Consider the following 12,373-nt stretch of genomic DNA (forward strand, 5'->3'; position numbering starts at 1 on the left):
GCACAGACAGCGTATTTCAGAACCCCTGTGGAGTTAACAGGGTGTTCCTGGATTGGGTGTGTGAACCATATTTCTCTCCTCGGCTTCCCAGTCAAATGCTATTGGTGTGACTACCTGGTCTGACGTGTCCTTCACACACGTGGCCAGTCGAGTGGTGACCAGAAACGCTAATCGAAGGACCGCTCGGCCTGACATGCCTTACACACGTGGCCGACAGGGCGCTGTCGCAGCGGTCTTCTCGGTCATCGCTAACTGGTTTACCATCCGGCCTGACGTGTTCCCTACATACGTGGTCGGTGTAGTGCCCGCTCCACCGAAACGCTAACTGGGTTGTCGTCCGGTTTGACGTGTCCCTACACACGTGACCGGTTCCCAAGTCTCCTGGGTTATCTCTGAGTCATCAGCTCTATAGTCTCCACCTAACCAACAGGATGCCAGCAGCTCCATTGCCATCTGGAACACGGTGGGCCCCGACTGGCGATTAAGACATATACCCCCAGGTCCTAATCTGACGGTCCCCCCCGTAACAGGAACCCTAATCTTTTTATCACTCGCACCTAGACACCACCAGACTTCACTGCCAGAAATACTCCACCCAGCTGTTGTGACCTGATTTTCTTCTATGTCCTGTCTCCCAGCCTCACATCAAGATATCACCTTTGACCCAGGTCACCTTTTACCTCACTGCCTGAAATAGTCCACCCAGCTGTGGTGACCTGATTAATTTCTGTATCCGGTCTCCCTGACCTCACATGTAGACATCCCCTTGACACAGGTTGCATTGTCTTCACTGCCTGAAATAATATGCTCAGCTGTTGTGACCTAATTCACATCTGCATCTTTTTTCCTCGATCTCACACTTTGCACGCTGCGACATCGCTAGCCAATGATAGCGATGCCGAGCACGATAGTACCCGCCCCTGTCGCACATGCTATATCTTGTGATAGCTGCCATAGCAGCTATCACTACCGAACATTATCGCTACGGCAGCTTCACACGCACATACCTGGTCGGCGACGTCGCTGTGACTGCCGAAGAATCCCTCTTTCAAGGAGGCGGTGCGTGACGCGTCACAGCGATGTCACTAATCAGCCGGCCAATAGAAGCGGAGGGCCGGAGATGAGCGGGATGTAAACACCTTCTCCCTTCCGCATTGCCGGTGGACGGTGAGCACAGGTAAGGAGATGTTTGTCGCTCCTGCGGCTTCACACACAGCGATGTGTGGAACTGCAGGAACGACAAACAACATCGTACTTGCGGATGCACCGACATTATGAAAATGAACGACGTGACACAGATCACCGATTTTTGACTGTTTTACGCTCGTTCATCTTCTCTCATAGGCTTTACACAGTGCGACGTCGTTACCGGCGCCGGATGTACGTCACTTTCGATTTGACCCAGACTATATCGCAGTAGCGATGTTGCAACGTGCAAAGTACCTCTTAGACACCACCCTTGACACAGATCACTTTGTCTTCACTGCTTGAAATACTCTTCCCAGCTATTGAGACCCAATTGGCTTCTGCATCCTGTTTCCCTGACCTTAGATCTAGATACTACCTTTGACACAGATCACCTTTGCTTAACTGCCTAAAATACTATTTCCAGCTGTTGTGACCTGATTGACTATTTTGTCTGTCCCCCTGACCTCATATTTATATACCATCTTTGACACAGGTAACCTTGGATTCCCTGCCTGAAGTACTCTGCCCAGCTGTTGTGATCCGATTAACTTCTTTGTTCTGTCTCTTTAACCTCATCTCTTGACACCACCACCCTCGACAACTCTGTCCAGCTGTTGTGACATGATTGACTTTTGTGTCCTACCTTCACCCACATTCAACCTGTACATGCAAAAATTTACCTGGGAAAGAATAAAACACCATGTGAAGATGATAACAAGTTATGAAATTAATGAGTTTATTTTTGTTAAGAACAAGCAGGTTATTCCAATATATACAATGTTGTGATACAAAGTGAGATTTCTAGAATAATATATAGAACCTGAGAAGCTGCCCTACGTTCTGATGTTCACAATTTCCCCTAGAAGTCAATATCCTCTAGTGATATCTTCAGCATAGACAAATACTGACATCTAAATTGCGTGACCCAGAATCTTTTGCTGCAGAAATCATTGGGATAATACTTGTGCAGAAATAATGAAATGTATCTATACAAGTGACATTTAATTAAAGGGTGACTCGGCATAACAGTGGAAATTCCTGTTTATCCAAAGGAATATTCTTTTCAATCTACAAAGCCATAGATTTCCTTAATTCTGCCTCCTTAAAGTTGTCAAGGCCCTCCTATTCTTAGCTGTTTTATTTATAAACCTGCTGTGAAAAGGGGAGGAGCATGACAACCCATTGGGTTTTTAAAGCAGGAATTGTTCTCTACAAGGGTACTTTCAAAATGTCACCCATCATTTGGCTTTCTGCTTAAAAAAATTCAATTTTATCTATGCAGCAAATATCAAATAATGAGAACAGAGGCCACAATAAAAAGGTAACACTAAGAATTAAGCTTGGCAGTGATAAGGAAGTTGCTAAATTGGTCAACCCTATGTGATGCTGCACCTTTAATTATCATTAGTCCCAAAATAAAGAACCAACGTCTCATGTTTTCTTAACAAAATAAGTTCTTGATGTTTCAAATAAATTCATGTAGTTTTCTGTAAACCATGAACAGATTGCTTGATGTATATGCTGTATTTAGTACTTTGAGTGCACAGGGGTGTATTGTTCTGAACTGTCTGTAAGTCTGATTATCAAGTAATAAGCTAAATATACAACAAGCCTCTCAACATGCACATATGATTCACTTGTTTAAAGGAATGTTGAGCTGTTAGTGACCGACCCAAAGCCAATTAAAAAAGTACACCCTAGTGCTCTCAAAGTCCTTAATAGAGATGTAAATTGCCATCCATCACTAGTACCTTGGGTTTTAACTATATACGTTCTTCATCATTCATATAATCTCATGTTGCTTGCTGTAAATCATGAACAGGTTGCTGTTGATTAGTTGATTACTCTGTTGTAACTAGTACTTTGAGTGCACAGGGGCGCACTGCTCTGAAGAACCTTAAATATGCCACACGACCTGTCTCATTATGCACATATGATTTACTCTGTTACAAGTACTATTGAGCTGTTAGTGAAAGACCCAAAGACTTTTTTAAGTTAAACCTTGTGCTATCAAAGTACTAAATGGAGATTCAAATTTAGTAAATTGCCATCCATCACTTGCACCTTAAGCCTTGACAATATATGTTCTTCTTCGTTCATATAAATTAATTTTGCTTTCTGTAAATCAGAAACAGGTTGCTGTTGATGACTTTGTTGTACCTAGTACTTTGAGTGCACAGGGGTGCATTGCTCTGAACGTTCTGATTATCAAATTAAAACTTAAATATTCTAAATTATCTGTCTCATTATGCACATATGATTCACTCTTTTACATGGAATATTGAGCTGTTAGTGAAAGACCCAAGGTCAGTTTAAAAAATACACCCTTGTGCTCTCAAAGTACTAAATGGAGATCCAAATTTAGTAAATTGCCATCCATTACTTGCACCTTAAGCCTTGATGATATATATTCTTGTTCATTCATATAAATCCATTTTGCTTTCTGTCAATCATCAACAGGTTGTTGTTGACTCTGTTTTACCTAGTACTTTGAGTGCACGGGGGTGCTCTGCTCTACAGTATGGTATTCTACAGAATACAAAATAGGAAAGGACCATAATAATCAGAGGTAGAAGACCCCTTTAGTTTTGCATTTTCAGTGCGATGAGGTGGTATTTAGACAATCATAGATGACCTATTATGTGTTGTGCTCTTATTCTTTGCTACAATTTTTTATTTTAAATTTTCCATGCATCTTTTGCTTCTTAAAAAAAATACAAAAAAAACATTTTACATATATAACAAGATAAAAGTGTAAAAATATATATTTTTAAACATAACATGTTTTTGACCTTTCTAAACAGATCAATGCCAAAATGTTGTAGAAAATTAAGGCAAATCTCCTCCGGGTGGTTGGCACCAGGCTATGCCACTTCCCAGCCATCACATCTGAGGCCAAATTTGGCAGCACCATCTTCAATGTTGGCTGATTGTTTGGACCCATGTGTTGTCTCTCAGGATCAGTCCACATCATAAAACAGAGATATCAAGGTGTCCTTATGCCTGTGTCTGCTGCTCAGGTTCCTCAGTGAGCACAGCGACATGGCCGTCTTGAGGAACCTGTAATACGAAAAAAAACATGTCAGTGTTTGGATGTAGCAGAGCTGAATTTGTCACTGAATTTATTTATTTTTTTAAATTTAAAATATAGTATTTTGCTTCCATCTAGTGGTAGCTAGTGCAAACGCAATGGAGTTTGTCTGTTGGAAAACATCCTCACCTGAACCAATCAGGGAGGAGAGAATTGATGTCGTAAGACCCTTGTTTTCCCCAGAAGTCCGACACACAGTTGTATCTTAATTGTTTTCTGACAGCCATTTAATTTATTTTTTTACGATCACACTTTTGATCCCTGTACCTGGAAACCATCAGCAAGATGTTTTTCCCTAAACTGCTATATATTATATTATGTCTCACCATTAGTGATGAGCGGGCACTACCATGCTCAGGTGCTCAGTACTAGTAACTAGTGATGAGCGGGCACTACCATGCTCAGGTGCTCAGTACTAGTAACTAGTGATGAGCGGGCACTACCATGCTCAGGTGTTCAGTACTAGTAACTAGTGATGAGCGGGCACTACCATGCTCAGGTGCTCAGTACTCGTAACTAGTGATGAGCGGGCACTACCATGCTCAGGTGCTCAGTACTAGTAACTAGTGATGAGCGGGCACTACCATGCTCAGGTGCTCAGTACTAGTAACTAGTGATGAGCGGGCACTACCATGCTCAGGTGCTCAGTACTCGTAACCAATGATGAGTGAGCACTACCATGCTCGGGTGCTCAGTACTACTCATAACTAGTGATGAGCAGGCACTACCATGCTCAGGTACTCGTAACTAGTGATGAGCGAGCACTACCATGCTCGGGTGCTCAGTACTATTCATAACTAGTGATGAGTGGGCACTACCATGCTCGGGTGCTCGGTACTCGTAACTAGTGATGAGCGGGCGCTACCATGCTCAGGTGCTCGGTACTCGTAACTAGTGATGAGCGAGCACTACCATGCTCGGGTGTTCAGTACTACTCATAACTAGTGATGAGCGGGCACTACCATGCTCGGGTGCTCGGTACTCGTAACTAGTGATGAGCGGGCACTACCATGCTCAGGTGCTCGGTACTCGTAACTAGTGATGAGCGAGCACTACCATGCTCGGGTGTTCAGCACTCGTAATGAGCAGTTGGATGCTTGGATGGGCGCAACTTGCGCACCTGAGTATTATGGAAGTCAATGAGGAAGCGGAACATTTTCCTGGAAGATTTTCCGGAAAAATTCAGATACCAATTATGTATCTTTCTTTTAATTTAATAATGAAAAAAAAATCCCAAATTTATAAACAAAAAAATATATTTTGTTTGCTTGTCGCCATTTTCCTACAGTCATACCAGTTTTAATTTGTCAGCCTATGAAGCTGTGTGATAGCTTACTTATTTCCTTAGCAGCAATGCATGTCTAAATTCCTCTATTCAGTGTTTGTATACCTTATCATATCTGAGTGCAGCTGTATATTTTTTAGATGACATTTCATGCTTGTACCTGTTCACATTTGTCTGTTAGGCAGTGCCATCAGTTTTCTCATTTTAGATTATAGGATCATTCTTTCTGAGGACTGTTTCCCACCAGCTTAAGGCGATTTATAATTTCCAATCAGCCCATAAAATTGTGGGCTGTTGAGCCCAGGTAGAGGCATTTAGGTAGGGATCCAGCATAAGAGATACACCTTGACGCTGGCTGTTGGGCTCACATAAAACTTGCCTTTTTTATGCGCTAAGTGTCTCAATTTTTAGATTTCCCTCGCAGTAATGCATGTCCTAATTCCTCTAGTCAATGTTTGTATACTTAGTATCTCAGAGTGCAGCTGTATATTTTTTAGATTAAATTTCATGTTCAGTTTTGCACCTGTTCACATTTGTCTGTTATAAAGTGACATCAGTTTTCTCATTTTGGCTTACTTTTTGCATCCCGAGTTGACATTTTTACTGATCGCCTGTTGTTGAATTTCATTGCAATATTGGGGCTGCCTAAAAAAACGTAATTCTGGCGTTTTGATTTTTTTTCTTGCTACGCTGTTAACAGATTAGATAAAAAAATTATATTCTGATAGGTCAGATTTTTACGAACGCAACAATACCAAATATGTGTATTCTTAATTTGTTTTATCTTTAATAGAGCAAAAAGGGGGGGGTGTTCTGAACTTTTGTATTTGTTAGTCCCCTTAGGTTGCGATCGTTTGATCGCTTGTGCTATACATAGCAGTGCATCAGCACTGCTATGTATAGCTAAAATCACGATCTCCTATGAAAGCTAGCTGAGCACTGCCTTTCAAAGGAGAATGGTAATGACAGGCATTGGGTTCTTAAGCAGACCCCTGGCTGTCATGAAAACACAACAACGCCCTATGACCACGTCGCGAGCGCATTGATGGCCATGTGAAATGATGCACCATCCTGCCGCCACACGTTAAATATCGCTGTCCTAACTGTGGGTTTAACAGCCCACTCCACCTGCGGCTGTTAAAGGCACATGTTGACTGTTTAATTCAGCCATCATAAGCAGGGAAAGGTGCAGGTTCAGCACGTGAGGCCATATCAAAAGGCAGCAACACAAAATATGGCATATATGTATGTCATATATCGTGACGGGGTTGAAGAGGGCATTTCCATTTTCATAAATGAGTATTGTCAAACAGGCCTTATACATACAAGAAATTTTTAAATTTACTGTTTTTTTTTAATTTTTAGCTGTTCTTGAAAAATCAAGACTTTTCTTTTGTTTACAGCTCGTTGCCTTGGAGACCGACCACCGCTGCTACACAGCAGAACATATGCAGTGCTTACAATTTTTTTTCTATTGAGCATGTAATTACTGTAAAAGATGGCCCGAATCACTGGAACTTGCTGTTACCACCTAATCTAGCCCAGCTTCAACACAGTGGCTACAAGCTAGATAGAAGTGGTGGTCGGTCTCCATGGCAATGAACTGTAAACAAAAGGAAAGCGATAATATCTCAAGAACGGCTGCACATTTTAATAAGCAGTAAATTGCAAAAGTGCTGGTTTTTACAAGCACTAACTGACAATACCCATCTATATGAAGATGAGACTAACCCTTTAAGACGTAACAGAATTGAGAAATAGATTACGAAAGATCTGTCAACAAAAAAAAATCTTCCTGCTGATGGTTTCCATGTACCAACTGATATTTTTTGACACTGTACAATATAAAACAGGTGATATAAGTAAATTATACGCTTTTTTTCTTCCTTCAGGCCTTACCTCCCAATAAAGAGAATCATCAAAACATTCAGCATCAGACGGAGCTCCAAAGATGGGTAACTTCATTATAAAGCCTTAGCAAAAAAATAATGATAAAAAAAAAAAATATTTATTATTCTTTTTTCACAATTTTCAAGTTTTAAAAATTAAAAAAAATTCTGGATGGCCACATATAGCAGATCTGAATTGTATGACATTGTTTATGCAAATTACCTCTTCAGAGAGGCGGACTTGTACTCTAGCGCCACCTATTGGAAGTAAGCTTCCTTACACTGGCATGTCAGGCATGTCACACTCCATAAGGCTGTTTTCACACATCCGATTTTCGCTGAGCGGCACAATACGGCGCTTTGCAGAAAAAACGCAACCGTTTTTTTTTGCCGCCGGTTGCGTTTTTCCCGCATAGACTTGCATTAGCGCCGTATTGTGCCGCATGGCCTTGCGTTGCATTGCGTCCGTTATTTGCCGGATGCGGCATATTTAGCCCATGCGGTGGCCGGATGGAACGTTGCTTGGCACTTTTTTTGTGTGGCGAAAAAACCGCATCGCACCACATCCGGTGCGATGCGGCGCGATTTACAATGCAAGCCTATCAGCAAAAACTGCATCCGGCCGCCCGATGTGGTTTTTTGCACTGTGCATGCTCAGTATCAAGCCGCATCCGTCAAAAAACGGACAGGCCTCATGGAAAAACTTATGCAACGGATCCGGTTTTTACGCCGCATCCGTTGCATAGGTTTTTGATCCGGATTGAGCCGCACTGCTAAAACCGGATATGTGAAAGCAGCCTAAGGAGAAAATTAACCCCTTACTTTTTTAGTCATCTGTTAACATGGTAGTAGTTATCAATATTTTGGGATGTTGGAGGATCCTTAAGGCATGGCATGTTAACCCCTTCATGACCTTTACTTTTTTTTTTTTTCGTTTTCTCCTCCCATTCTTCCAAGAGCCATAACGTTTATATTTTTCCTTCAATAAAGCTGTATAATGGCTTGTTTTTCTGTGACAAGTTTTACTTTTCAATGCCACCATTCACTCTGCCCCATATTGTACTGGAAAATCAGATAGAATCAGTTCAAAGGTGGCTAACTAGACCACTACAAGGAATGGAGGCCGCCCATATGATCAGAGGTTAGAAAAGTTAGATATGTTTAGCTTAGAAAAAAGACGTCTCAGAGGAGATCTCATTTCTATGTATAAATACATGTGTGGTCAATATAAAGGACGGGCACATGACTTATTTCTTCCAAAGAGAATACTAAGGACCAGGGGGCACTCACTGCGAGTGGAAGAAAAGCGATTCCGACAGCTAAATAGGAAAGGGTTCTTTACAGTTAGAGCAGTCAGACTGTGGAATGCCGACCACAAGAGGTAGTAATGGCAGATACTATAACAGCTTTATATCAGGGCTGGATGATTTCCTCAGTACACAACATTGTTGGTTATAAATGACTTGGTGATAAAATGTAGAATTGGTGGAGGAAGGTTGAACTAGATGAACCTAGGGCTTTTTTCAACCTTTATAACTATGTAACTATGTTCACTATATGGTAAAACTGACCTGCCATTATGATTCCCCAGGTTGGTACGAGTTTGTAGATACCAAACATTTATAGTTTTACTTTTGATAAAGTGGTGAGCAAAAAATTCAGAATTTGTAAAAAAAAAAAAATTGCTTTTGGCGCCATTTTCCGAGAACAGTAATGTTTTTATTTTTTGGGATCTGGGACTCAGTGATGGCTTATTTTTATGCCCTTGGCTGATGTTTTTACTGATACCATTTTTGTGTAGATATGTTTTGATGTCTTCTTATTATATATTTTGCAATGTTGTGGCGAGCCAAAAAATGTAATTCTGGATTTTTTATTTTTTCTGTTTACTGATTGGATTAGTTTTTTTTATATTCTGATAGTTCTGACATTTCTGATAGCAGCAAAGACAAATGTGTGTATTTTGTTTGTTTTCTTTTCAATGGGACAAAAGGGGGGTGATATGAACTTTTGTGGCAAGAGGGGGTGTTAATTTTTAAAACCTTATTTTTTTCACTTTTTAATGTATTTAATAGTCTCCTTAGATGACTTGTAGCTGTGATTGTCTGATCGCTTGTGCTGTACAGACCAGGGGATCAGCACTGCCCTGTACAGCAGAAACCACAATCTCCTGTGAATGGCGCTCAGCCAGCGTTCACAGAAGTACTCGTGAGCCCGCATCAAAGACAGAGACACGACTTTGGAGGAAAATATACATCAAAAATCGTGAAGGAATTTAAAAAAAAATGTGTATAATAAACAGCAGACAACCGGGGATTAAATCAGTTCATTTTTTGATCAAGTACAATCAGGCATATACTGTATCTTTGGTAGATGGTATAGATCGTAACTAGTGATGAGCGAGTACTAAAAAGCTCGGGTGCTCGAAGCTCGGGCCGAGCCTCCCAAGATACTCGTGTACTCGGCCCGAGCAACGAGCCCAATGTTATCCTATGGGAGACCCGAGTATTTTTGTGAAATGACCCCCCGGCAGCATGGAGAAACCCTAAAAATGTCACAAAAGTCTCAGAAGAGTGCTCAAATGACATGGCAACAGCATGGGGAAGACCCCTTGAAGCATTTATCACTCAAAAGTCACAGCTGTGAACAATTTTGTCCGCGTTTCACGCCATTTTTACGGACTCACCAGAAAACCTTCCAAAATGACCCCAAAATGATTTTTCATGGCAGAAATGTTAAGGGCACATACCCAATAGTGAGATAGAGCTGGTGTATGTTACTTTTTGAGATTAATACATGAAAGATTTTACGTGAAAACATTGTGTGGCACTCCGATGTCCCTGAGAAGAGACGTACATGAAGGCCTCTTGAGTCTAATGTGCCCATTTTGAGGAAGTGAGTCTTTGTAGTATTTTCCTTTGCCAGGGCAGTCCAAAATTGTGAGGTTCACCAATGCCCCTGCATACAGACGTGCATGAGGGCCTGTAAACCTGAAGTGCCCATTGTAAGGAAGTGGGTCTATTGTAGTATAGCCCTTAGGCAGGGCAGCCAAAAATTGGGAGGCTCCACGTTGTCCCTGGATAGAGACGTGCATGAGGGCCTGTAAACCAGAAGTGCCCATTGTAAGGAAGTGGGTCTATTTCAGTATAGCCCTTTGCCAGGGCAGCCAAAAATTGGGAGGCTCCACATTGTCCCTGGATAGAGACGTGCATGATGGCCTGTAAACCTGAAGTGCCCATTGTAAGGAAGTGGGTCTATTTCAGTATAGCCCTTTGCCAGGGCAGCCAAAAATTGGGAGGCTCCACATTGTCCCTGGATAGAGACGTGCATGATGGCCTGTAAACCAGAAGTGCCCATTGTAAGGAAGTGGGTCTATTTCAGTATAGCCCTTTGCCAGGGCAGCCAAAAATTGGGAGGCTCCACATTGTCCCTGGATAGAGACGTGCATGATGGCCTGTAAACCTGAAGTGCCCATTGTAAGGAAGTGGGTCTATTTCAGTATAGCCCTTTGCCAGGGCAGCCAAAAATTGGGAGGCTCCACATTGTCCCTGGATAGAGACGTGCATGATGGCCTGTAAACCAGAAGTGCCCATTGTAAGGAAGTGGGTCTATTTCAGTATAGCCCTTTGCCAGGGCAGCCAAAAATTGGGAGGCTCCACATTGTCCCTGGATAGAGACGTGCATGATGGCCTGTAAACCTGAAGTGCCCATTGTAAGGAAGTGGGTCTATTTCAGTATAGCCCTTTGCCAGGGCAGCCAAAAATTGGGAGGCTCCACATTGTCCCTGGATAGAGACGTGCATGATGGCCTGTAAACCTGAAGTGCCCATTGTAAGGAAGTGGGTCTATTTCAGTATAGCCCTTTGCCAGGGCAGCCAAAAATTGGGAGGCTCCACATTGTCCCTGGATAGAGACGTGCATGATGGCCTGTAAACCAGAAGTGCCCATTGTAAGGAAGTGGGTCTATTTCAGTATAGCCCTTTGCCAGGGCAGCCAAAAATTGGGAGGCTCCACATTGTCCCTGGATAGAGACGTGCATGATGGCCTGTAAACCAGAAGTGCCCATTGTAAGGAAGTGGGTCTATTTCAGTATAGCCCTTTGCCAGGGCAGCCAAAAATTGGGAGGCTCCACATTGTCCCTGGATAGAGACGTGCATGATGGCCTGTAAACCTGAAGTGCCCATTGTAAGGAAGTGGGTCTATTTCAGTATAGCCCTTTGCCAGGGCAGCCAAAAATTGGGAGGCTCCACATTGTCCCTGGATAGAGACGTGCATGATGGCCTATAAACCAGAAGTGCCCATTGTAAGGAAGTGGGTCTATTTCAGTATAGCCCTTTGCCAGGGCAGCCAAAAATTGGGAGGCTCCACATTGTCCCTGGATAGAGACGTGCATGATGGCCTGTAAACCTGAAGTGCCCATTGTAAGGAAGTGGGTCTATTTCAGTATAGCCCTTTGCCAGGGCAGCCAAAAATTGGGAGGCTCCACATTGTCCCTGGATAGAGACGTGCATGATGGCCTGTAAACCTGAAGTGCCCATTGTAAGGAAGTGGGTCTATTTCAGTATAGCCCTTTGCCAGGGCAGCCAAAAATTGGGAGGCTCCACATTGTCCCTGGATAGAGACGTGCATGATGGCCTGTAAACCAGAAGTGCCCATTGTAAGGAAGTGGGTCTATTTCAGTATAGCCCTTTGCCAGGGCAGCCAAAAATTGGGAGGCTCCACATTGTCCCTGGATAGAGACGTGCATGATGGCCTGTAAACCAGAAGTGCCCATTGTAAGGAAGTGGGTCTATTTCAGTATAGCCCTTTGCCAGGGCAGCCAAAAATTGGGAGGCTCCACATTGTCCCTGGATAGAGACGTGCATGATGGCCTGTAAACCTGAAGTGCCCATTGTAAGGAAGTGGGTCTATTTCAGTATAG

At 42.7% G+C, this 12,373-nt stretch overlaps 1 protein-coding gene across 1 annotated transcript in view; it reads right to left on the reverse strand.

Moving 5' to 3' along the window:
- Positions 1–1,907: 1,907 nt before the first annotated feature.
- RHBG (Rh family B glycoprotein) overlaps positions 1,908–12,373 on the reverse strand; it is a 42,536-nt gene continuing 32,070 nt past the window's right edge. Inside the window, exons 10-11 of the mRNA XM_075330806.1 lie at positions 7,464–7,537; positions 1,908–4,248 (exon numbers count right to left, since the gene is read on the reverse strand). Coding sequence (XP_075186921.1) covers positions 4,186–4,248; positions 7,464–7,537 — 137 coding nt within the window. The 3' untranslated portion in view covers positions 1,908–4,185. The remainder of the gene's footprint in view (positions 4,249–7,463; positions 7,538–12,373) is intronic.

The sequence above is a fragment of the Anomaloglossus baeobatrachus genome, chromosome 12 (assembly GCF_048569485.1).
Source record: "Anomaloglossus baeobatrachus isolate aAnoBae1 chromosome 12, aAnoBae1.hap1, whole genome shotgun sequence".
Classification (NCBI taxonomy): domain Eukaryota; kingdom Metazoa; phylum Chordata; class Amphibia; order Anura; family Aromobatidae; genus Anomaloglossus; species Anomaloglossus baeobatrachus.